At 59.3% G+C, this 26,405-nt stretch overlaps 1 protein-coding gene across 1 annotated transcript in view; it reads right to left on the reverse strand.

Moving 5' to 3' along the window:
* Nucleotides 1-1,672: 1,672 nt before the first annotated feature.
* GMDS (GDP-mannose 4,6-dehydratase) overlaps nt 1,673-26,405 on the reverse strand; it is a 412,847-nt gene continuing 388,114 nt past the window's right edge. Inside the window, exons 10-11 of the mRNA XM_040249271.1 lie at nt 2,077-2,145; nt 1,673-1,957 (exon numbers count right to left, since the gene is read on the reverse strand). Of these exons, the coding sequence (XP_040105205.1) occupies nt 1,895-1,957; nt 2,077-2,145 (132 nt within the window). The 3' untranslated portion in view covers nt 1,673-1,894. The remainder of the gene's footprint in view (nt 1,958-2,076; nt 2,146-26,405) is intronic.

Below are 26,405 nucleotides of genomic sequence, written 5' to 3' on the forward strand. Positions count from 1 at the left end.
TAAGTGAAATTCACAGCACGGAAAGAAAGCGCAGAGATACTCAAGCAGCCCTGTTCTCTTTCCGCCCTCTTAAGCACACACGGGGAGGTCAGAAAGCCAGTTTACCCCCTCCCCATCCAAAATATGGGAAAAGAGAGAAGGCTGCAACCCAAATACTTCTTGTGTCCTTGAAGCCCGATGCTCCAGGCCATTTTGAGAGTAATTTAACCCCAGGGCACCACCGAAGCCCTGCTAACCCCCTGCCTGGACCCCCTCCGGTGCTCACTGCGGAGCCGCTGGGTAACAAGGCACGGAGCCCCCCCCCCCCCCCCCCCGCACCGGCGCCGGTGTGAGAGGGGCTGAAGGGTTCAGGGGGTCAGAGGAAGAAGAGGAGGGGTCTGCCCCCCCGCATCGAGGCCAAGGGCAACGTGTGTGAAGGTGTGTGTTTGGGAGACGTCTAAGAGTGTGTTTGTGACAGCGGGTTTGCATTGTGTGTGTGAGAGCTGGCATGTTTGTTGTTGTGTGTTTGTATTCGTGTTTGCATGTGTGAGTGTGTGTGTGTGCCCACCAGCCTGCCTAGTCTTGGAGGCCCAGCTTTCCAGGGACCATCTGTTTCCAATTAGCAGCGTCCCGATTGGGAGAAGGCCCGTCCTGGGGCAGCTCCCGAGCCCAAGACCCGGGTGGGCCGGCTCGGGCCCCCAGTTCTGCTCCATGGGAGCCAGGCTGCCCCGGGCCAGCAGGCTCTCACAACTGGAGCAGCCACACAAAGAGCCCTCTCTCCAGCCACCAGCCTGGAGCCCAGGTCCTCCCCAGATCATAAACCTGCTTGTGAAGACATTCAGAAATAGTTCAGCCCCACTTGCAAGCATGTGCAAAGGCTGGAATTCCATTTGCTGTAAAGTTTTATTTTATTTTCCTTGGTGGGGGAGTGAGGGGGAGAGGAGTCCTGACCCAATTTGTTCTGGGGCAAAACATGGCCTCTCAGGCAGAGGCTCCACCTGTACGTGAACACTTGCTGGTGCGGGTGAATCCACACGCGTGTGTCCACCTGCCTGACGCTGTATAGACGCACTGTTCACGTCTCCGGAGCACACGCGGTGAAAGCCAGGCCGCTAAATGATGGTCTCAGCGAAACCGGATTTCTGATTAACCTCGTGTGGTTCACGTGCACGGTGTCTGGCATACATTAGGCACTAAATATAAACTGGTTGAATGACTAAATAAAAATTAGATTTAAAAAGTGATCTGGTACTGAGAGGAGGTTGGAAATAAGTAGTGTGTGTAAGACTCTAGACCACAAGCAAAGGCATGGGCTCAGAGACCTCTGGGTCACCCAGGGGCCTGGCCTGGAATGTTCCAGCAATATTTACCTTCCTTCAAGTTTCTTCTAACCCTCCCTGTTTCTCAAGCCTTCTTTTGAGATGGTGGGAGCCCTGTGGGTTCTAATTATAGCTGTAGACCAGAGCTGCTGAATGCCGCCTTTCCGCAGGACCTGGGTTTCCAGCCGGCTGCACAGAGAGGCTTATTGTCACCAGGAGGGGACGGCAGTGTCGCCGCCCAGACTCAGGAGGGCGTGCGGCCCGGCAGGCTCAGGCCCGAGACCACTCCAAGGCATGGATTTGGGTGACTTTTTGTTTGGGGTCCTTACAGTTGATGCTTTTATAACTTTGAGACAGTATCCACAGGGACTGTGTTAATGCTGATTAAGAGAAAGACTCATTTTAATAAGAAAAGAGAAAACCTTTTGAAAGCCCCACAATTTCAGTTGTCTGGGATATAATTTCAAGTGAAGCGAATAAGTGATTAAAACATCTGATTCCAAAACCGATTGGAGGAGGAAAGGGAATCGGCCGGGCCCTTCCCGCCTGCCGCCAACCTCGGCCAGCTTGGGTCCCGGCGCAGCCCCGCCGGGCGCTCAGGCGTTCGGGTTGGTCCTCATGAGCTCCACGTCGGCCTCCACCATCTCTCGCACCAGCTCCTACGGGTAGGGCGTGGGTCAGGGGGAGCCCAGGCCTCCGGCCCCCGGGCCCTCCTCGCCCGCCCCGGGCCCCCAGAACCTCCCCACCCCCGGGGGCCCCTCCCGCCCTGGAGACTCACATCAAAGGCGACCCGAGGCTTCCAGCTGAGCTTCTGCCTGGCTTTGGAGCAGTCTCCCTGCAGAAAGTCCTGCGGGCGGGACAGGGCGCACGGTCGGGCAGGCGGTGGCGGCCTCGGCCCGGTCACCCGCGGCCCCGCGGCTCCTGCAGGCGCAGCTGGGCGGGTCTCCGCCGCAGCCCCGAGTCCCGCCCCGGGGACGCGCTCTGAGGGCCTTGTGGGCCTCTCGGAGGAGAGGGGACGCGCCCCCCACCCGCCCCCCACGGTGCTTGCTTCCCTGCTCCTCTCCCCTCCCCCCTACCAGCCAAGCCCCTTCCCCTCCCCCTCCAAGCCCCTTCCCTCCCTCCCCTGGCCCTTCCTCCTCCCCTCTCCCCCCCCCCCCCCCTCCTCCTTCCCTCCCCTCCCTCGCCTCCCCTCCCCTCCTCCCACCCCCTCTCTCCCCTCCCCTGCTTCCCCCAGCTCTCTCTCCCAGCTCTCACAGCCCCCAGCCCAACACCTGACCTGCAGGAAGCGGGCCTCTGAGCCGCCCCCTCTTTACTGACCCCCACTGCCGCCCTCAGAGCTGAGGTCCCGGGTATTCTGTGGGTCCCTCCCTTCCTCGGAACTGCTAATCTAAGGGCTTCTTCTCGCCGCCCCCAGCCCCAACTCCCCCGACCCAGGGCCCCGGCTCCTCTGCCCCTTCCCTGCCCCGGGGCCCACTGCGGCCCATTGGCTCAGTGGTGAGCTTCTCTCCCCAGCTGACAGGGTCTTATCAAAATATAAAAACACATAAAAGAGGACACGATGACTCAACCGGTCCCCTGCTGGGCCTCCCTGGACGGGGAGGGGCTGAGAACCTCCGGGTTGCCTTGCTTGGACTGCCTGGGAAGGGAACCGGCGGGGAGGGGTGGGGGGGAGTGGAGAGGGCCCACCCACCCCGCCCAGCGGAGGCCCCTTGCTCACGACTGATGGATGGATGAGAAATGAGAATTTCAAGATGCTTCCAAAAAGAAAGTGAGGGCAGAAGGACGGAGAAGAGAGAGAGGGAAGAAAAAAGGAGAGAGGGGCTCTGAAACAAACCAGGCTGCGTGAGCACCCACGCCCCAGGGAAGACATTCTCCCAGCCACACGGAGCACTGAGGACAGCCTCAAACCACCGCAGCGAGGAGCCTAATGGATGCTCAAGCTGCAGCTGAAACATTTCTGCCCCACGTCAGTTAACTCAGGCTCTGGAAGGTGGATCCACACAGGCAGGCGCAGGGGCGGGCGGGACCTCTGTGCTCACCCCAGCCTGGCCAGCTCACTCGGCCTGGCCCCACGTCTGCACCGTCTGCCGGGGGCTGTTCCAGCATGGCCCTGCCAGCGCCTCTCCACCACCCAGCCCCACATTCAGGCTGGGCTCAAGCAAGCTCCCAAAGGGCTTCACTGAAGGGCTGCCCTGGCCTCCAGCATTAACAGTCAAACACGTTATTTCTGCTGGCCCTGAAAGTCCATGTGCAGAGTCCTCAGGAAAAGTAGGTGCAGATATTACTGATCAGCAATTTAACACAGTGCTACATGGAGCTGGAAATATATGCGGAAAAACGAGTGAATTTATTTTTCTCTCCTCTCCCCGAGTAAACGTGTCTAGACTTCGAGGCTACTTCTGCTGGAGAAGAGAGTCACACAAAGACACGCATTCTGTCTGTGTCCCCAGCGGGAGCTGTGAAGCAGAACCCCAGGCCCCGCAGCGGTCAGGCTCGGCTGCGGGAGGAGGGGGCGGGCCGCCGTCGGTCCCGCACCTGCCAGGCCACCAGCTCTGTGAGGGTGCAGGGCCCCGAGCCCCGTGCCACTTCGCCTGGCTGCAGGAGGCTCGGGAAGGGCGCTCTGCATTGTAGCTCTGATTCCTGTATTTTTCTACAAGCAGCTCCTAATCTAAAAACAAGTAGGGAACTACAATTAAGGAAGAAGAAAAATGGCTTTCAAAAGCTCAGAAACAGACGTGCTACCGTGCAAGGGTCTCATTGAAACCAGAGACGCACCAGTAAAGCTTCCCGACGCAATTCTGAGCCCAGCTCCCACATTCCAGCCCAGCAGCTAGCTTTTGCCTTCTGCCAAGGCGCTGTCTCCCTGAAATTTAATTAGACCAAGAGATCTTGCGAAGGAAGAGGATGAGGTTCCATTAAAACAACACGTCGGCTCTGGACGCCAGCTGCTGTGTCCGAGCCGACACCTAGACCGGCCCCTTCTAGGGAAGACAGGGACACCCGGTTTGTTTTATGCTCAGGCCCTCTTGAGGGGCTTTGCTGCTTGGCCCCAGTGAGTCCGTTACAGAAAAGGTAAACAGCTGGGCCCGCAAGGTTTGGGGCCCGGGCTGGGGTACACGAGGCTGGCCAGCGGGGAGGGAGTGTGGGGGCCCGGGCTGGGGGCCGGCCCAGCGTCCCTCCCAGCCCAAACGCGCCCCACTTGCGTGGGAGCGGCTCTGAGGACAGGCGGGGAGCCAGCCGTGTGTCTTGCTCTCTGCTTCTCTTCTGACAGTCCAGTTCCTCCTTTATTTACAGGCTTGAAGCCTTAGTCTGACAGCAGCGGCTGGAGTTGAAGGGACGTGATGATTTTATGCACAGTTTCCCAAATGCACGCTGTGCGCTGGGTGGTCTGGCCTTTCCTTTAGAAAGGAGACAGGACCGCTCTGGGAAAAATGTGAGGCATTTCTACGTGAAGACCACGTTTCCTGAGCTCCGCTCTGGGTGTCCTCCCGTTTCCACGGCTGCTCCTTAGGTGAGCACTGCAGTTTCAGCCTGTGATTTATTCTTGTCGGATTCAATTAGGGTTGGCTGAGCGGGTCCCAGCGGCGGGGCGGCACAGACGCCCGTGTGCAGACGCCCCGGCTCTTCCGGGTCCGCAGGCTCTGGGGCCACCTTCAGGCTCGTCCTCCGACGGCCGGGTTCAGCCCGGAGGCCTAGGGCCTGAGTGCCCGTGGGCGGAGTGGCAAACTGACGCAGGTAGGAAGCGTGTTTTGCTGCAGTGATTTTTCTGGCTTTCCTGGTTTCTGTCCTTGTTACAGTGAAGTGATAAAGGGCCAGGCCAGATCCTGGAAAAGTCATTAGGCCAGTTCCTGAGCCCCCAGCAGTCAGCACAGGGCCGGGAGAGCAGGGCTGCGCTGCCGGCCGCCACCTCACCAGGCCGCTCTCCGCACCTGGGGGCGTCGCTTCTCTGCCAGGATGAGGACCCACCTCCAACGGGTGGCCTCCCTCCCTTCCCCTGTGCTCCGGTCATTATTCAGCCCCTTAAGCCCTTGGCTGCCCACCCACTTTCCTGAAAATCACCCAGGGAAAGCTGTTAGGCAAAGTCTACCACATTTCTTCTTAAAGTTCATACTCTTTTCTCTCGCTCTTTCACTGAAGTTACATTAGGAAGATTTTTCATATGAAAGTTAACATCTATCTTATTTTCAAGTGGTGTGTCTCCTTAACAGGGCTGTCTGTAGGCTTTCCAAAGGGCATCCGTTTAGGTGGAGAAACAGCTAAGGGTGGGCGCTCTTTGGGCAGGAGGCTGTTAAATGCCGCTGCGCGCACAGGAAGAGCTGGACTCCAGCCTGCGACTGAGAAGGGGCACAGACGACCCGGACCGCTGAGGCTGAGCCACCTTCCAGGACCTAAGAGCCGAGCGTGGGGACCGCTCCACATTGAGCAGCTTCCTTCCACTTTGCTTAAAAAAGCAGAACTGAGGAATGGCTGCGGCTCCCAGGGAATAAAAGAATGCCAGTGAATCTGGCTCCTCCTGTAACTCGATGCTAATGCCTTCCTCTCGGGGAAATGCTCCTTTTTAGAAAGACAGAACTGCTCAGGACAACAACGGCAATGGGAAACGCTGGCCCAGTCCGGGCTGGAGACGCGCAGCTGAGAGTCAGCGAGAATGAGGAAAAGGGCCAAGCGGGACCTTCCCTCAGAAAGCCCGCAGGAGAGCCTGCCTCCCGGGGCAGGTTCAGCGCCTCCTGCTCTCATGTCCTTAGCTGTGACCCGTCCCAGAGAGGCGGGGAGCGCAGTGCGGGAGCGTGGCTCAGCCCCAGGACCCCCCGCCGTCGGCGCCCACGGAGCTGGAGCCTGGCCTTCCCTCTAACGACAACGGCTGATCAGAGACGAGGAGAGGCGTCTGGTCTGCTCAGGAAGCGGCCTCAGAGGGGCAGTCCGTCAGCGGGCTGCTGTCGGGCCCTGAACAATGCTGGGCTCTCCCATGGGGAAATCCAGTCCTCAGCACCGCCCTGCCACCTCTGACCCTGGAGATACGGGGCAGCCGGTGGGTCAGAGACAGCCGGTGGGTCAGAGAGAGCCGGTGGGTCAGAGAGAGCGCCCGCCCAGAGACACCAGCACCTCTGCTGGGGACTGCAGGCGGGGCCTCGGACACGCAGTCCCAGCCCCAGGGCTGGGGGGGAGGCGGTGCCTGAGCGGGTCCCCAGGAAGCCTCTGGGGTGGGAACCAGGATTTGTCATTTGGAATGAGCTCCTGAGAGCTACCAAACCCAGGCCTGCAAGGTTACCTCCAAGTGCACCCCAGACATGGGTGAAGATATCTACCCAGCACGCAGAGATTTCTGGAAAAATGAATGAGAACACGGACTTCTAAATTTGTAAATAAAGCCTCTGGTGGTAAACAGAAAAAGTATTCGCTTAATAAATGGAGAACCCAATTAACAGCATTTATAGTGCAGCCTACGTAGAGATGTCTATTTTCATCTGTATTTTGAAAATACGGTTAGCAGAAAGAGAAACGTGGTTAGGACGGAGGGGAGAGGCCGACAGGTGCCTGTCACGGGGATGCGGGAGGAAGCACACCAAGTTCCTTTGAAACAGAGCTCGAGCGAACGTCGTAGAGAAAGTCCTTTCAGGCTGAGGTGAGGACGGGGGCCCTCTCCTCGCGGAGTGGACGCATGCCCGGTACCCAGGCTGGTTTCTCTCCCTGATGCCAGCCCCGGGTGCCCCTCACAGTTGCATGCCCTCTCAGGGCGGAGGAGCGGGCCCCAGAGAGGCCAGCCCACCCGCCTCCGGGCCTGGCTCACCCGGGCTCAGTCTGTGCCCGGTTTCTCTCTTATTTTCAGCTGTGCTGGTCCTCGTTGGGGTGCAGGGCCTGCTCTCTAACTGTGGTGGAGGCATCCTCTGCCGCAGAGCATGGGCTCCATTGTGGCGTGCAGGCTTAGCTGCTCTGCGACACGTGGCGGGATCTCCCCGACCCGGGGATTGAACCCACACCTCCTGCTTCGGCAGGAGGCCCCTCTACCACCGCGCCCCCAGGGAAGCCTCTGAACCCACTTTCTCGAAGCTGTGCCCAGAAGCTGTCTGCGCCCAGGTTGCTCTGAAGGCGCTGGTGAGGCGGGGGGTGAGCATGGCCGCGCACGCCCTGGCGAGGCGCCTCCTCCCTGCCCCGGTCCGCTCCCTTCTCTGTCGGCTGTCCTCCGGGATCCGAGGTGCTACCAGGGGTGATAGCCCCAGCAGAGCTCGGTCAGTCCTGCCGAGGGAGCCTCTGGACCCTGACGCCCTCCCTGATGATCACTCTGAGCGGCGGAGGTGGGGCCGCTGGAGGTGGCAACATAAGGCTGGTTCACGAGAGGGAGATAAGACTGTCGGTGAGCTCAGCACATCCCAGGCTTCAAAGCCAGCAGCGTCTTTGTCGGAAATGACTGGTTACTGTTAATAACTGGGTCGAGGGTGTGAAGATTACCCAGGCTGGTTGGAGGTGACACAAAGCCCGCGGAAAGGAGATAAAGCGCCTTTAAGTGGACGATTAGAGGGGCTGTGACACTGTTGGCTGGTGGCCCCTGGAGCACGAGGCTGGGCGGCTCTGCCTCTGCCATTGAGGCCCTTCTACCCTCCCAGTGCTGACGTACACCAGCTAATTAAACCTCGAGACGATCAAAATGCAACTCAGGAGATCCTGGATCTGCTTCAGGAGGCCCCTTTCCTGGGCACGGAAGCACCTCACAAGCACCCGGGGGTCGAAGGCCGGCTCTGAGTTCTGACACAGGGGTGGGGCACCCCTCAGCAAGCAGGCCGAGGCCGGCCACCAGGGACCCGCCCACGCAGAGGAAGGCCGTTTCCTTCCCCGTTGTGAGGGGACCGACTGGGCCCTAGACACCCGCCCCCTCCACGCCCCCGATTAGTACTAAAGAATATGGGCTTCTCAGGTGGTGCTAGGGGTAAAGAACCTGGCTGCTATTGCAGGAGACATAAGAGATGTGGGTTTGATCCCTGGGTCTGGAAGATCCCCTGGAGGAGGGCATGGTAACCCATTCCAGTATTCCTGCCTGGTGGGCGACAGTCCATGGGGTCGCAAAGAATCGGACACGACTTAGCAACTGAGCACAGCACGGCATTAACGAATACTGTGGATACAGGGGTGCACGTAGAACCCGGATAGGAGGTTTCTTCCTGTGGGTTTTTCTCAATCTGAAGAGCACATCAAGCTACTCGATCTCGAGGAACCCGGCTTACGTAACCATCCCGCCCCCTCCTTCTCACCCCAGACAGAAACGGCATGGCGCTCAGGCAAACACGCGTTCCCTCGCTGGCTTCTGAAGGAATGCTGGGGCTAGCCCAGCCATGGGCCACATCCACACTGCTGCTTTGTGGCTGCTTCTCTGGGGAGTCTCCTAGTTGAGGAACGCTTAGGACAACTGCTCCGACTCTGGTTAGTAAGGTTTCTGAGAGACAAGGTGGAAGGTGTGCGTGGGGACGGACGTCGGGTCTCCAGCTGCCCGTTCCTTTGCTTTCTCGGCAGCGGCAGGTTTACCAGTTGAGAGGCAGCCACTCTGCCCGGTTACCTGCGGTCTCTCCTTTTCTGTCTTTGTAAGAGAAATAGAAGCCCTCCCCGAACACGGCCACAGAGACGCTTAAACCCGACAACTTGACGAACGTCATGAAGCCCCCTGGGGGTCGGGCGCTGGACCGGAAGATGCAGGGCCCTCAGCAGGACGAGCCCGTCCAGAAAACACGGCAAGAATGTGCTCTGTGGACAGCCATCCGAGGGGCAGAGCGCTCTGAGCAACACAGACGAAGCTGAGCAGCGGGACCAACAGCGTGCTGTGGTGCCAGGTGACCAGATGGCCAGAATCACGATCACGGTCCACTGTGTGGGAGGTTCTGTCCCAGCAACGGAACTGGAGGTGCTGGGAACGCCACCGCGGGCCGGCAGTGGGCGGGGAGGGTGGCGGTACAGAAGGTGTGCGCTTGCCAAAGTGCCGGTCTGCCCCCTTCAGATCTGCGCATTTTGCTGCACACACCTTGTATCTCAAGACCAAAAGCTCCTCAGACCTGACTTCGCACAAACCCCTGGGGAGACCTGGCTGCCTCTGCGGCTCAGCCTCGGAGCCGTGTGGCCCTGGGGGAGTCCCTCAACGTCCCTGAGCCTCAGGGCGTCGTCTGTGAAGCGGGGAGAACACCGCCCGCCAGGCGAGGCTGCGTGAGGGTCAGGATCCTGGGTGGCCACAGCTCACGAAAGCAGCAGGCTGGCTGTCAGCACCTCGGCGGGGACGGCGGTGCTCCCAGCCTCCCGCGGTGGCGTCAGGGGTGACGCTCCCGCCCTCGAGCTTGTCTCACGGCTTTGCTTTTATACTTCTGTCGCTTTGACTTGCATCCCAACCAAACTTCTATCTTTAGATCATAATTTGTGAATGATGGTAACCGATTTTATATTTAATTTCCCCCCAATTACTGTAACCATCTCACACACTGTTGGCTGTTAGCAAACCTTTACTGTCTCGGACGCTGGGGGCACAGCAGTGGTCATGAGGAAGCCTTGTCCTGAGCTTCGGGGTCAGCAGGAGGGCCAGTCAAGGGAGCGGGATGTGTGAATAAGCCCATCGAGGCCACGGGGGGCTCAGGGCAGAAGCCTAGGAGGAGGGGGGGCTTGAAGAGCAGTGGGGGGTCCTTCTCGGAGTGGTGCTGTTCATCAGTGATTTGATGGAGAGAGAAGCGCACGCAGAGCCCTTGGGTCTCAGGGGCAGAGAGACGGCCCCAGAGTCTGCACAGCGTGTCCGGGGGGCAGAGCGCAGAGGAGCTGGCGACAGCCTGGCCTCTGGGGGGCTCCCATCATGGGGCCCAGGCCCTCGGCAGCAAAGCCGCATGGCCATGGGGGGCATTCAGTGGTCGCTGAAGGTCTCTTAGAGGACGTGCAGGCCACCAGCCAGTTATGAACTGGTCGCCTCAGCATGCTGTAGTTTCAAAGTCCACTTTTCTGATGCCCATGTGATTTTTGAAAGTGAGTATGGGGTTGACTTCTAGCTGTCTCACAAGGGTGAGCAAGCTCTTCTCCCCTGGAGACTCCCACCACCCCTCCTTCCCTCCTAACGTCTGCCAGTCTCTGCTGTGCTTGAGTCTCAGCCTGGGGACATCTGGCCACTCTTAGGGGCCGAGGTCTGGACAACCGCCCTGCAGAGTCAGGACTGTGCCGCACGGGTGGGCAGGTCACGTTACCTCCCAGGCCTGCTGGGCAGAGGGCAGGACCCAGCACTGCACCAGCACCCACTGTGGGGGCGAGGGAGGAAGGGCGGACCCTCCCCTGGCCCAGCGAGGACACAGTGGACCTCTCCTGGACCAGGGGCCCCTCTTCTGCCAGAAGCTCTTGAGAGGATGGGACACAGCACCGCAACCTGCTCGAGTTTGACTGTTTTTGCCCCAATTCTCTGTGAGGGTGTGATGTAAAGTTCCGCCGGCCGGCTCCACTTCAAGATTTGTGGCCTTGATCAGCCTCCAGCGGAGTTCAGAGTTTCGTGTTCCTCGGGGCCCCGGGGGCTCTAAGCACAAGCGGTGGGCACAGAGATGACCGGAGACAGTGGTGGCCAGGCCTGGGGGGCGTGCTGAGGATGCCAGGTGGAGGGAGGCGGTGGACATGACCTGCTCCCAGGGGAGAGCAGACAGAAGACTCGCCAGGGACGGGGTGGGGGCGGGGGTGGGATTCGGGGAGAACACCCGTGGGGGCCGCTCCAGTGAGCGCCTTTCACTGCTTTCAGACATGGCACGTGAACCGACGGCGCTACCAGTGAAATTCCAGAGTCACGTTTTATCGGTACGCCCTGACTTCAGACAGCGCCTCTTTTTCAAGGACACGTCTCCTTTTCATGATGACGCAGAGGCTCTTCCAGAAGACGGCTTTTGTAAAACCACCTGTGATCGCCTCTACGGCTCCAAGGGACACACTGGCTTGTTCTGAATCTTGATTCGATGCCAGACTCTGGGTGGAGGAGGACTGGTTCACCCCAGTGGGGAGGCAGGCCCGCAGTACCATCCACGCCCCACCGGCAGGCAGCCTCGCCGTGCCCAGCCCAAGCGAGCAGAGGGTTAAGCCAGCGGTGTCCACGCATCCTGCCGACACGTCCTCTCAGCCTGTGGCTACAGCAGGAGGAAGGGGGGGAACCTTTCACATGACATCATAAAAGCCTGATTTATCGCCAGCTACCAAACATCTAGAGAATCATAACATCCTTTCAGGAAAACGCAGTGGAAAATAATCAGGCTGACTTTGATGGAAGCTTCGGTGGCAATTCCAAGTGTGGCTGGCTGTCCTGCAATCCCGGCAGAGGCTGTTTGCAGCCAGAGTGGCTGTCGCCACTGAGGCTGGGGTCCGAGCTGCGTGCCACCCACGGCCAAGAGAAGACAGGCGCCCGTGTTGCCCTCTGCCAGCTTGCCTGAGTGCTTCAGTGCGTGTGAGAGTCATTTGGAAATGCCAGCTGTGCCCACATGGGAGGAATCACGGATCACAGGGCAGTGGGCACCACCTGGGTCACGTGACCCCACAGGCCCCTCCCGGGACCCCGCTGCGCACAGAGTCATGTTCCCAGAGTGTGCACCCCGTCTAAGACGAGCCGTCATCCTCAGTAACCAAGGGGCCAAGAGGTGCTCGGAAGCGTCCAGGAAGCCAGGGGCCGGCCTCCTCCTGCACGAGTGTCCGAGCTCCGAGTGTGGCTCCTGTGCACTGACTGGGTCAGATCTCGGGGCAGGAGCCGCATCTCCTCTGACATGTCTGCAAACAGACCCCGGAAAGGGGGGCAGAGGCAGGCGAGAGCCTCTCGGGGGCTGGGGTGGTGGTCCAGGACTCCGGCCACAGCAAGCCCACACCAGCTGTCGGCACAGACCGCGGCCCACCTTGGCCCAGCAATGCCGCCTCTCAAGGTCCTGGGTCTCTGGGGTTTGGGAGGACAGACGCGGGGCTCTGCTCTCACTGGTTTTGCTGCTTCCCCCACAAGTGTAGCTCGGACTCTTCTCAGGATCATGGGCGACTGAGCGGGACCATGAGGAGGTTCCTGGGAGGCTGGGGGCCCGTGCGGCCCCCGGACAGGAGAGGTCAGAGGTGCTCAGCCTGGCTCCGAGCTGTCAGCCTGCAGAGGGGCCTCCGGGCAAGTGGAGCTGCCCTGATTCACCACTGCCAGCGACCCCCCCACCCCTGACCCCGCTTGAGTTCCCGACAGAAAAGTGCTGCCCGACCCCTCAGGGCCGGCAGAGGAAGGCCGGGCGGGTGCGGGGGGCCGGCCTCGCTTGCAGAGCTGGGGCTCGCAGGGGGTCGGAGCGGCACTGGGGTCCCTCTGTCTGTGTGGGCGGGAACACAGGCAGCTTCGAGCCGGTGTCCTGGGGGGTGAGGGGCCTGGGTGGGAGCACCCCTGCGGCTGAGACTCAGCGGTAGACACGGGGCACCCGGAGCGATCGGGACACTGGCGTGCAAGCCAGCACCTGGGGTCACTCATGGGGTTGCTGGTGGGGACCATCAGGGGTGGGGGGCGTCAGGGGGCAGGCAGGGCTCTGCAGTTGGGGTGTCAGGGCTGAGTCCTGAAGATCAGGTGTCCCACTTCAGGCCGCGGAGGGCAGGACAAGCCCTCCCCCTTAGAGGGCTCAGCTCTCCATCCGGACCCAGCCCACCCACCCTGAGCCCTAGGACACGCCCCTACAGAACCCCGGGAGCGTGGGGGCCGCAGCGCCTTTGGCCTCCCCTGGGGAAAGGCAGTCTGTCCGTCCCAACCCCAACCACAGCCTTGAATGAGTGCTGCCCCCAGCGACCGCCCAGGGGAAGCTGCCTGCAAGACGGACCCGACTCGCCCCTGACTTGACCAGAATAGGCCCAGAGCGCTGAAATGCGGGCAATGGCTTGGGGCCGGTCACCTCTCCTGGTAGGTTTTCCCAGGATTGTTCTTTAGAAGGGACGACCTAAGCGGTGGTTGTTCCGAGGGGAACCTCATGTCTCTACCCTCCCGCGCGTCACAGCGTCCACCCCGAGCGGGGAAGATCTCTCTCTGTGGCGTGGGGCTTCTGAGTGGCTCACAAGTTCAGGCTGCCTGCGGAGCAGCACACAGCGCTGTGGGAGGTGCTGTGGGTTGTCCTGTGTTTCTGTGCAGAGCTGCTCCGTGAGGTGCAGTCTAACCTTGCAGCCAGCGGGACCACAATACTGACTTTATACGGGAGAAATCCACAGCAAGCATCAGCTCTGGTAACTCCCGCGCCCTGCTGTTACAGTGAAGTTCTGGACACCTGGTAAGAAAACGCAGTGGGATTTTCCTTGACCCTTTGTTGCCTCCTCAGTGAAAATGCAGAGCTGTTGCACGGAGAATCGTCAGAACTTTCAGTTTGGTAATACTTTAGTTCATGGGTCATTGAGCTAACTACCACTCCCAAATGATAAAACATTGTAACTATTAACAATTTTAAATGAAAGTGTTTTCGTAAAGCAGCTGCATTTTATAGGCCTATGTATAGACAGACTGCAGGACATGCTGGCTGCTGCCTCTGTGCTGAATTTCCCTGCTGAGAGAGGACCTAAGACATGGACCGTCTTCTCAGAGTTCTCCTAATTCACTGCTCGAGTTCACGGCTAAGGGCCATGAGGGCAACACTGTACAAAATCAGAGATAAAGAGGTCGTGCCCTGACTTTACGGCACCTTTTAAAATCTCAAAATGTAATTGCAATTCTTGCTCAAAGTGTCAATTTACAGTCCTGTCTGTGAAACGTGCAGGGACCGGTCACCTCTCCTCGCAGGTTACAGGGCTGGGCCCCCTGGCACGGGAGGCATGCACCCTCAGCCTCAGAGTCTGGACCCCAGGCCCCCTCAGGAGCAAGTGCAGGAGAGAAGCACGCACTCCTCGGGGCTCACAGCCTCGTCCTCTGACTCAGCTCAGCCCGGGTCCTGAGGACATGCCATTCGCTTCCCAACAGACAGGAAAACTCAGTTTCAGAGGTCAGCTCAGGGGTCGGAATATCTGATGATGTCTCAGCCTCTAAACGTAACATGCTAGGCCAGCAGCATCAGACATTCCAGGAGCACGGTTAACACCGCGTTTCGGCCTTCCTAATAAGATGGCCCTTCAACTACGATCCTGGAGGAATGACTCCTGTCCTGCACCACGACGCCAGGCTGCCCCAGAGCAGGTGTGGCTGCCCGCGGCTCCTGCCCTTCTCCACACCTCCCCGAGAGGCCGGAGGGTGTCTCCTGCCCTGTCAGGCCAGGGATCCAGACCCAGGGACAGTCTCAGCCTGGGCCGCAGACCTCGGGGACCCTCTCAGCCAGGGCCGCAGACCCACAGGAGTTTTCCCAACCACCTCTTCCTTAAGACTGAAAGCAAGTTTCTTGTATCCTTCCTATAAAGACATTTATGTTGCTTTAAAGATGGCCCTGAGATGTCACGGTCCTGATGGCTTTTTAAGATAATAGCTCTAAGCCATCTTGTTTCTTTACGCGGGTTTTCTAAGAGTTTTCCCAGCTCATCTTTCAGAGAGCCCTCAAAAGCCTCAAAGCAGGAACCAGCATTCTGGCCAGTCTCCTGGCCTGGGACCCTGCCCCACCTTAAGGGAAGGGTCCCCATCTGGCGCTGGCTCTGCAGTGGCCCCCCAGGCCCCAGGGTCCTTGGGGGTGTGGAGAGGACTGAGGCTGAGGGGTCCGCCCCGACCCACTCTGCAGACTCCGGGGTCACCCACATGACGAGCTGCTCCCCAGCGTCCCTCCAAGGACACCTCCTGAGCCGAGGACATGCCCAGTGACACACTCCCGTCTCTTCCTGTAAACGGAAGAGGCCCTTGGAAGCGCTGACCCTTCCCGGTGCCCCCAGGACATGGGCGCTGTGCCCCCGCCATCGTGACCAGGCAGACCCAGGACTGCTCTGGAGACCCCAACACAGCCCTGGCATTTCACCTACCAAGTCAGATAATACACGAGTGGAGGAAAACGCTCACCAGACTCACCGTCTCTTAAAGAGACGCCTTAAAGAGCTGCCACAGTCTTGTCAGATGGAAGATAGCACACGTGAATGGAACAGGAAAACACCCAGTGGGGAGTGTGCCCTCCCGAGAGCATGCCCTCTGGGGCACGGCCAGGTCGGCGGGCGGGGGTGGGTGAGTGGGTGGGTGGGCAGGAGGGTGGGCCCGAAGCTGCTGGCCTGGCCTCTGTGGGTGAAATCCAGGCCCAGCCCCGCGGGGCTCCCCTGGGAGGGGGTCTGAGTGGCGCTGGCCGTGCTGGGCTCCTCCGTCCAGCAGGAGTGGCTGCCCCAAGGCTGTCCCCGCACCCCGGTGGCCCACATCACCCCGACCTGTTCCCACCACATCTGCGCTCACCCCTGTCCTGCAGGGGAGGACGCCTGGTGACAGGCCCAGGACGCCAGGCTGATGGGGGCTCCTGAGCACGGCCACCCCTGCCGCCCACACGACCCCACCGGCATTTCCAGTCCGAGGAGGCAAGGGACCGGCAGGCAGAGAGATGGTCTCCTGAAGGCCCCTCTGAGGGGCTCCGGGAGCTGCACTCCTGGGCCCTGGGTCCCCGGGGCTCCCCTGGGCTCAGGGGCCTCCGTCTCTGCCCATGCCGACCATGGGCACACACTCGGGCCTTCAGTTAGGGTCACGGGCCTGACTCCGCACCCATGATTCCAGGGGGACCTCTGGGGCCTGCTGGTTAGCCTTCAACAGAGAGAGGTGGAGGGCTGGATGCAACCAGGTGTCGGCAGGCCGGCAGACCGGCTTCTCCGTGAGCCCATGTCCACCCTTGTCCCTGTCCTGCGCACGTCGCTGCACACATCCTTCCTCCCGAGCGCGTGTCGGCAGAGACCCTGGGCTGCACCATCGCTGGCCTGGCCTCCTGTCCACACCCGCCGCCTGTCCCAGCCTGTGCGTTGACGGTGCACAGGCAGACAGACAGACAGACAGACAGACAGACAGACAGACAGACACACACACACACACACACACACACACACGCTGCCCCGGCTGCCTCCCACAGTTGCCCGGGTCACCTGCCTGGTCTAAGCGTCCCCCTCGCTCTCGCACGCTTGTGCATCTCACTCGAACCATCCAGTCCACCTCCAGCCACAGACCCGCCAGGTTCCGGCTGCCCTGACTTTCCCGTGCACTCAGGTCAGTCTCCTGGGGTCCGAGAGCTGCTCAGACATGGTTCCCGCCTCTGACCCTCGAGGTATCACCTTGACTGACGCCCTCAGCCAATGTCGCTTCCCATCTCAGTTCTGACTTTTTCATAAAATTTGCTTATCATTCAAACTTGGCTCTAGCCCACTCTAGGAAAAAAGATGAATTTTTCCTTTGCTCTATGATCAAAGATGGTGCTGTGTTTATAACGGGACTTCAAAAACAAGTGCAGAAGCTACAAACATGTGGAAAGACACCCTATGTTCACGGATTGGAAGCTTTAATATGTTTAGAGGAAAATACCACCAAAGACGTCTACACAGCTAAATGCAGCCCCTGTTAGAACCCCAAGGGAGTGTTTTTTCCCCCAGAAATAAGAATCTGTCCTAAAATTCATATGAAATCTCAAGGGTCTGGTAATAGACAAAGGATTCTTTAAAGAGAAGAACAAAGTTGGGAGTGTCACACTTCCTGATTTCAAAACTTATTACTGAGGCTATGGTAGTCTGAGCTGTGTGGTTCTGGAATAAAGACAGATGAATAAACCAATGCAATGGAACTCAGACCTCAGAGAGAACCCTCTGCACACGTGGTCACAATGGCCGGAAGAAACCATAAGAGGGAAGATTTGCGACGCTGGATAGGGCAACAGTTCCTCGGACAGGATGCCAAAAGCAGAAGCAACAAAGGCAAGACCAGATAAACTGTAAAACTTCTGGATCTCAAAGGACACAATGAACAGGGTGAAGACACAAGCTACTGCAATGGAGAAGAGACATTTGCAAACTATGCATCTGAGAAAGGGCTCACGCCCGGAAGGAACTCAGAACTCCTACAACGCAGCAACAGCGGAGCAAACTCCCCAACTGAAAAGCGGGCAGAGGGCTTGCAGAGACGTTTCTTCAAAGAAGACACACAGATGGGCAATGAGCAAATGGAAAGACGCTCAGCATCACTAAGGTATGGAAACACAAGTCAAAACCACACGGGACGCTACTTCACTCCCATTCATACAGTTACATTAAAAACAAACACACACAACAGAGAATGACACGGGCTGGCAAGGATGTCGGGAAACCGGACCCTGGCGCCCTGCTGGTGCGAGTGTAAAACGGTGCAGGCGCTGCGGAGAACGGTAAGGTGACGCCTTAAAAAATAACAGATTCTATACATGACCCAGCGATTCTACTTCCACTTCTGGGTGTCTATCCAAAAGAACTGAAAGCAGCGTCTTGAACAGACATTTGCACACCCACGTTCGCAGAAGCATCACTCAGAACAGGCAGAAGGTGGAAGCAACCCAAATGTCCACTGAAGGGTGATGGATAAGCAAGACGTGGTTCGTGCATAGGGCGGAACATGACTGAGTTTTAGAGAGGGCGGGAGTCCCGACCCGGGATACATCATGGACGGACTCTGGGGACACTATGCTCAGAGGAGTGAGCCGGATACAGAAGGGCAAATACTACCCGACTCCACGCACAGGCGGTCCCTTGTGGAGTCACATTCACGGGGACAGAAGCTGGGAGCGTGGGCTTCAGGGGGGCGGGGCAGTGGCGAGTGATCGCTTAGTGGGGACTGGGTGTCAGTCCTGGGCGAGGAAGGGGTTCTAGAAGCACAGAGGTGATGGCTGGGAAGGTAGTTCAGGCCAGAGGACTCCACACTTGAAAAAGGCTATAACATGGCAAAGTTTACATCTACTTAACCACAAAAACTCCATCGGTACCCAATTTAGAAATGAACAAACCACTTCTATCCAGAATCACTAAGCTGCCTTCATCCTTCAGAAGATGGCACACCTGAGCCAGGGCTCCAGGTGGCGCCTGGGCCTCGAGCCTTGTGTCCTCGGCGTCTAGCACGGGGCCGGGGGCACCACGGGGCTGGCCGCTGAGCTAAACAGGGAGCAGGACCGGCACACACACCCTGGTTCTCCTTTCCCGGTTCTAGGGCTGCTCACCGCACTATTTCATGTTCAACTGACAGACGTGTGTGAATCCTTTTAAGTGAAGAATTTCCCATTTAAGTAAAATATTTATATTAGCTTTCTTTTAAGGTTGAAAGCCCTTAATATTTTAAACACAGAACCAGAATGCAGGGGAAGACGATGCCTGCTCGTGTGGCCCGAGGGTGTTCCGTCTGCCCACGTGTATCAGAGCCTGGTGGCCAATGGCCACAGTCAGGGTCACGTGTCCCTGTCTGGCCGGGGCCCCTGGGGAGGGAGCGGCCTGTCCAGCCTGCACTCTGTGCTGAGTCTCCTGGGGGCCACAGGCGCGGGGTGCCGTGGGTGAGCACGGCTCTGTCAGCGGGCATCCCCTGAAGCCAAGGAGCCGTCCAGCCCTGGGCAGGCCCCAGTGGGTGGGTGGCGCAGTCCCCGCCCCGCCCCGTCGTGTTCCTGATGCAGGTCTTAATTAGCACCTCAAGGATGCGTGTCTGCGACGCACACCCATGCGTTCCGCCTCACGAGCGGCGGCCCCGCTCAGCGTCCCGGCGGTGAGGTCCATGGCAGAGCCCCAGCCCGCCTGCCGCTGACTCCAGGGCCTGGGGGGCGTCTGAAGGTCTTTACATGGAACCAGGAGGAGCGGGGCTCACGGATCTGGAGGCTCACAGCGCCCACCACCCAGAAGACGCAGGGCCGATGGGACCCTGGACACCCTGTGGATGCTGCGGGTGCTTCTCCAGACAAGCAGAGGACACGGGGGACGATGGTGTGTCTGTGCTGAGAGTCTGGGAGGGAAGCTGGGTAGAGGCCGGACTCTGCCTGTCTGATCCACAGCTGCCCGCTCCCCGCGTCCACCCTGGAGTGTGAGAGGCAGGCAACACGACATCACAGAACAGGAAAGTGAAAGCCCAGGCCCACCATGAAGTCCTTGTGCGACAGACACAGCCACAGAGGACATATGGACGCGCGCTCACATGCAGCGCCGGAGCTCTCAGCAGGCCGTGTGGACGCTCGGGTGTAAGGGGCTCTCAGCAGGCCGCGTGGACACTCGGGTGAGGGGGCTCCCGTCTGTCCAGCCAGGCCCAGGGCTCCGTGTGATCGGCACCGGCCATGGTGCACGGCTCTCTGCTCTCGTCTCGACCTTGAGACACAGCCTGAGGAGGCCGCAGGGCCCAGCAGGCGGTTTCCACTCTGCCCCTGAGCAGCGCCACCCGAGGGGGCAAGGTGACCCCTTGCACACGACGTGTCCCCCCCACCCCACTTCTAGGAAACGGCAGGAGCTCCTGGGCGGCCAGTGCTTGGCAGCGGCCCCACCAGCATGCCTCCAGGTCGTGAACCCACTGCAGTGGACCGCACCGCAGGCTGGGGCTGTGAGAGCCGGGGGTCAGCAGCGACCGGCCGGCCAGCACCCGGAGCGCCCAGCAGTCCTCGGGGATGGCTATCAGGCACCTGAACACGCGGCCAGCTTCGCGTCCTCAGGGCGCTGCACGCGTGGCAATTACTGAGCCTCACGACGCCCTGCGGCGTGGCTAAGGCCACCTCCACTGGATACAGGAGGAAACAGGCCGGCTGAGCGGGCTGCCCGAGGCCGCACGCCACGCTGGGAGCCGGCGGGGACGTGAACTCCGGGCGCCTGACCCTGGTCGCTCAGGGTGCTGGGTGCCGTCAGCTGGCTCACCTCACCAGGGCCTTCCCGCCTGGCTGGGGGGCCGGGAAGCAAGAAGCAAGCAGGGTGACAGCTGACTGTCCGTGCCCGCCCCGCCTCTAGCTGGTCGGCCTGACGCGCAGGGGACCCTCTGCCACAGTGGGCCTGCATGCCGGACCCCCTGTTGATTGAACAGAGGCCCCTGGAGGAGGGGGAGGGGCAGGGACACGAAGCAAAGCGCGGGCTGAGGCCCCGGCAGCAGAGATTACAGCGGCCAGCTTTCCACGTCGCGCCGCTGTGATCGCAGAGAGCAGCTGCCGAGCAGTCCCAGGACGCCGGACCCTGGGCCGGGCCCCCTCTGGGCTGGACCCCCACCGGGGGAGTGGAGGGGAGTCAGCCCACAAAGCCCCCCGCTCCTGGGGTCACAGCACCCCTGGAACCTGGCCCTGGAGGACAGCAGAGTGGAGAACAAGCCTCTTCTCTCCTCGACAGCGTGGACCTCGGCCTCTGGTCAGTGCTCCCCTGGCTGGGCCACAGTCATCCTGGGGGCACCCCCACGGCAGGGCCCCAGCAGGTCAGGGCGCAGCTGGACGAGGACACATGCAGTGCCCACGAAGGGCTGCCCTCAGCCCCACCCGGAGGCTGGTCTGGGGGGGCCGCCGTGTGGGGGGCAGAGCAGGAGGAGCGAGGCTGCTCCGTCCACTGCCTGCAGGCGGCCGCTCCTCCTGATCTGCCTGGATCACCGTTCAGGACCAAGGGTTGCCCTGGGCCTCTCCGCCCACCATTAAATCCCGCTCAATCACAGAGGCGAACGCAGTCACGCTGGGCAGCCAGATGCTATCGCCGCAGACCCTCCTCATAAACCGCGGTGAAACTCGAGAGCTTGATGAGCGCAGCTAAGCAGCTGCACCTCTGACCCGACCGCATTGCCCCGGCCCCATCAATCCCGCGTCAGCATAAACAGCGTTCCCAGGGCCCCTCGCCATGACAGCGCTGAGAAGCGGCTGACAGCCTAAACATTTTTTAACAGCAACCTTGTCCTACAACACCAAGGGGATTTGCCCAGTATCTGGGGCTTTATAAAACCATATGAACATGCTGAAAGAATTAAAAGCCTTTAAAGATGAAAAACGGACGGTGACAGTCCCTTCTGAAGCCCAGGGGCTGTGACGGCGGCACAGGGTGGGCGAGGTGGGCTGAACGTCTCTGCTTTCCCAGGTGACATACTTGTATCGCTCTTCTGCAGGTCCAGCTCTCTGTGACCCCGTGGACTGCAGCCCCTCAGGCTCCTCTGCCCATGGGGATACTCCAGGCAAGAACACTGGGGTGGGTTGCCATGCCCTCCTCCAGGGGATCTTCCTGACCCGGGGATTGACCCTCTGTCTCTGGCATCTCCTGCCTTGGCAGGAGGGTTCTTTACCTCTGCACCACCTGGGGAGACCCTTGGGTGCTTAAAGGTGGCCATTCAAAAAAAAAAAAAAAGTGTCCCACTTATCAGTGGCTTGGACATTTCAAAAGGACGGGACACACGTCGTCCTGGGTAGGTTCTCCTGACTGTGTGCAGACCCTGAGGAAACATCCCTGGGGTCCCCATCTCTGCTCGATGCCGAAGCTCCGGGTGCCAGGCCCACATGGCCAGGACGAACAAGGAGAGGCTGCCACCTGTAACCTATTCCCTAACATCACAAACGGATGAGATTTAGGTTCCTGTAAGATGCGAGGGTATAGTTAGGATGTGAATGTATTTATGAATACCCTGCCATGTAATGTTATTTCAAAAGAGAACACCAACCTTGGGAATATCTGTTTACATTTTCACTTTGAATGAAAATAGTATTTAGTTACTTTGTGGCTTAGCCTCCAAATAAGGAGGATGCTGTTGCTTTTTGTTAAAATACTAAAATAGCACACAGGTAAGCAAATAAATGTAAGATTTATAAACCCTCACAGAGTGCTTTGAAAAATGTGTTATCAAGATGATTTAAAACATCTTTGCATTTTAAATTCTAAAAAAAATAATAGGTAGAAAATGTGAATATTTTCAGAGACATGGGGGGAAGAAAAGGGAACCCACACATTAAAACAGAACATTTCCAGTAAGGTAAAACAAGTACTATTAACTTAGAAATAAGTGTTTGGGAACATGTGATGCTCTTAGCAACACATCACTGAGTTTTGCTGAGGCCCGAGCACCAGGAATCGGCCCAGGAAGACAGATCCCGAGAGGCCATGGGGTCCTCACGCTGACCCCGACGTCGGTGGGGTCACTGAGGCCCACGGAAGCGCAGAAGCTTTGTGAGCCGCATTAAAAGAATTATATTTTTCTTCTCTCAGAAGGAGTGGACTGATGGACGTGCACCCTATGAAGCCAGCGTGGAGGGGGAGCCCGCTCAGCTCGGCGCCCCGGGAGACACATCCGGGCTCCGGGGACACGTCCGGGCCCCCGGGGACACGTCCGGGCACAGGCCGTCCCTGAAGCCGGGTCAAGGTCTGCGGCCTCTGAGGCTCTTCCCAGCTTTCGGATCAATGTTTGGAGAGAAAGATGGCTCTGTTATAAACCTGACCTCTGCCACTGAAATAAGAAGAAGCAGTGTGCGGTGTGTGCTTTGCTGCCTAAATGGAGTGTGTGTGGGGGGTGGGTTTGTGACGACCCCAGGGAGGTGAGGAAGCCTTTGGAAGAAGGGAGGTCGGCGGCCGGGGCTGTCCCAGCCTGTCCGGCGATGGCAGGGGGCCGCAGGGACCCTTGCCCGAGAGCCGGAGAGCTCCTCAGGGGCGCCCCCAGCGTTACAATGTCCCGCAGACCCACCCGAGCCTGGGAGGATCACAGGTCCTCTCTCGCATCAGCAAGAGGAGCTGCTGCGGGGTGGGGGCCGGGAGGGTGTTCAGAGCTGCCCTGAATGGGAACCAGGGCAGACGTGGGCCGCTCCTCTCGCTTTTACAGACCACGGGCTTCTGGGGCTCCTCCCATGTGATCGGGGGCTTCGGGAGACCCGCGGGCGGCCCCAGGACCCCTTCCAGGGGAATACACGCCGCAGCGGGGGTCTGTCCCTCCTGAGGCATCACGGCAGGTAGCTGACGCTCGGTTTCTCTTCATGAATGAGTAGGTCGGGTGTCTAAACGGAACTGGTTTGTCCAGACTGGACGAGACAGAGAAAACGTATATCCATATGAGAAGTTCGAGCGTTCTGCAGGTCGGCTTCATAACTGCAAGGACGTTCACAACGAGGGAAGCTACGTGGACAGAGAAGCTGGGTGCAGGGGCCTCTGGAGGGAAGAGCGGCTCAGTGAAACCGCAGACACTCATCTCTGCGTGCTTCCTGTCTTCAGCTGTGTTTTTAGTCTTTGCTCTGCATTCCACGGTTCCAAAAGCCGAAGTCACCGGCGGGTCAGCCCATGGCCCGGGGTGCGTACCTCACACGTCTTTGCTCTGAAACGTGAAAACTCTTGCTCTGAGGCGGGCTGCCGGGAGCCCCACCCCCCGGTTCTGCCCTCCCGGGCGGGGGTGGCCACTCCCCGCGGTTCAGCTGTCAGGGCCTGGCTGGCAGGCTTCTCCAAGCTCGGGACAATGAGCGCCTCTGCCCGCGGCTCACCCCCACCCACGCGGTCCTCCAGGAGGTTTGCACAGTCGGACAAAGGTCTGAGGGCCGCCTCCTGCCCGCCCCAGGCCAGCAGGCGGAGAGTCTACTGCACCAGCGCCCTGAATCCACCGCTCCCCAGACCTGCAGAGGCGCCAGGCCTGGGGTGCCCCCTGCCCTCCTCCAGGAGGTGCCTATGGGCTGCCTCGCCCTTCACGCCCTGTTCAGAGGAAGCCACAACCCCAGGCCGCGTTCGCACCCGGCGGCTCTCCTGAGAAGCCCAGGGCGACCAGAAGGGATCAGGCCGAGGGCCCCCGGACTCCCTAGACCCCGGCAGGCGGTCCCGGGTCCGGGGCTCAGTCATGGGTGTGAGACGCTGAGAAGGGGACGGAGTCCCGGGATAAGCGGCGTCGACTCTGCTGCTCTGGCAACTCTGGAGGAAGCACCCCATGGGTCTGAGCGCAGGTTACAGACGGAAGGAGCACAGCTCCAACGCCCGCACACGCTGCTGCTCCGCTGCCCCAGGAGCGCGTTCTGTCCCGGATCTGACGATGCCGCGTGCCGCCCATCAGGAGAAGGTCCTGACGCGGTGGGCAGGAGGAGGGGGCGACGGAGGACAAGATGGCTGGATGGCATCGCTGACGCGATGGACATGAGCCCGAGCAGGCTCCGGAGACGGTGAGGGGCGGGGACTGCAGGCGTGCTGCCGTCTGCGCGGTGATGGAGGGGTGGACACGACTTATCGACTGAACAAAACAACGCAGCACCACCCAGGACGACCACCCCCGAGTTGGGCTCAGGGAGGAGTCGGCCTCTGAAGTCACCGCTGTGCTGTCTCCCGAGGTGATGAAGACGGCACGGCGCCCACGTCACGCCGGACAGTGACAGCAGATGGGGGGCGGGCTGCGGGGGGTGCCGTGCCAGGAAGAGGGCGCAGAGCAGCAACGGGGCCTGGCTGTGCGTGCGTTTGTGCATCCACGCCCATGCACACGCACAGCCAGAAGAGACCTAGAGTTCTGCTAGATTCGTGCTGCGGGGAGGCCATTCCCGGGAACCAAAATCCACCCTTCCCAGTTTCTGGTCCCACACTGTCTGTCACTTGTTAAGCCTTTAAAGTTATGTTCCAAATTGGGAAAGGAGTACACCAAGGCTGCATATTGTCACCCTGCTGATTTGACTTATACGCAGAGTACATCATGAGATACGCCGGGCTGGATGAAGCACAAGCTGGAATCAAGATTGCCGGGAGAAGTATCAATAACCTCAGATATGCTGATGACATCACCCTTACGGCAGAAAGTGAAGGACTAAAGAGCCTCTGGATGAAAGTGAAAGGGGAGAGTGAAAAAGCTGGTTTAAAACTCAACATTCAGAAAACTAAGATCATGACATCCAGTCCCATCACTTCATGTCAAATAGATGGGGAAACAGTGGAAACAGTGTCAGACTTTATTTTTGGGGGGCTCCAAAATCACTGCAGATGGTGACTGCAGCCATGAAACTAAAAGACGCTTACTACTTGGAAGAAAAGTTATGACCAACCTAGACAGCATATTCAAAAGCAGAGACATTACTTTGCCAACAAAGATTCGTCTAGTCAAAGCTATGGTTTTTCCAGTGGTCATGTGAGAGTTGGACTGTAAAGAAAGCTGAGCGCCAAACAATTGATACTTTTGAACTGTCGTGTTGGAGAAAACACTTGAGAGTCCCTTGGACTGCAAAGAGATCCAACCAGTCCATCCTAAAGGAAATCAGTGCTGAATATTCATTGGAAAGACTGATGCTGAAGTTGAAACTCCAATACTTTGGCCACCTGATGCGAAGAACTGACTGACTGGAAAAGACCCTGATGCTGGGAGAGATTGCGGGCAGGAGGAGAGGGGGATGACAGAGGGTGAGATGGTTGGATGGCATCACTGACATAATGGACATGATTCTGAGGAAGTTCCCGGAGTCGGTGATAGACAGGGAGGCCTGGCATGCTGCAGTCCCTGGGGTCACACAGAGTCAGACACAACTGAGTGACTGAACTGAACTGAGAGGCATTTCCCAGTGCCTGGTCTCTGTTACCAGACGTGGAGAGAGAATTCAGAGACGGGTCCCGAGGGTCCCTGGAGACAGCAGATGCGAAGGCTGCATGTGCAGTGGCCAGGAGGAGCAGGCGCCTCAGCGGGCCAGGGTCTGCCCCGTCTCTTGTGGGCTCTTCTCTCCCCACCTTGGGCATCTGGGGCTGCACAGGGCGCCTCCTCCAGGCCCCCCTCCGCAAGTTGAGAGGACGGGTTGGCGCTGGCTCTGCAGCCCCCACGCCTGGCAGACAGCTTGGTGGGATTCGAAGGCACCAGCCCGTCCCCAGCCCCGTGTTCTTACACATGAAACGCACTGCCCATCGGCCCGCAGCAGCTGGCCGAGGATCAGGCGGGCCCACCCTGGTTTTGAACTTTGGCGAAAACAGATGAGGTTCGGGCTTTGAGAGGGCCTCTCTGGCTTCGGGCCACCGTTAGCATCCTGACATCCACAGCGTCCCCTCGGCTGTCCCAGGCATCGGGGCTGTGCCCCTGGACACACCGGGGCCCCCCCTGCTCCGGCCCCCTCCAGCCCACCCCCCACCGCTTCCTTGGTTCCACAAGGCTCCAGGTTTCTTCCTTTGATTTCTCTTCAGCTATGTTGTCCAAGGGCCTTTTTCAAAGTAGACTCCTTGTCAGAGCAGTCTCATTTTGCAGAAACGCGACACGGAAGGTAGACGGGGCCCCTGAGACCCTCGTCCACCCGCCCTGCACGACCTCCCCCGTGAACATCCTAGCTGCCACTGATGGACCAAGCCGGGCACCACTGA

This window comes from Oryx dammah, unplaced genomic scaffold, assembly GCF_014754425.2.
Source record: "Oryx dammah isolate SB20612 unplaced genomic scaffold, SCBI_Odam_1.1 HiC_scaffold_11, whole genome shotgun sequence".
NCBI lineage: Eukaryota > Metazoa > Chordata > Mammalia > Artiodactyla > Bovidae > Oryx > Oryx dammah.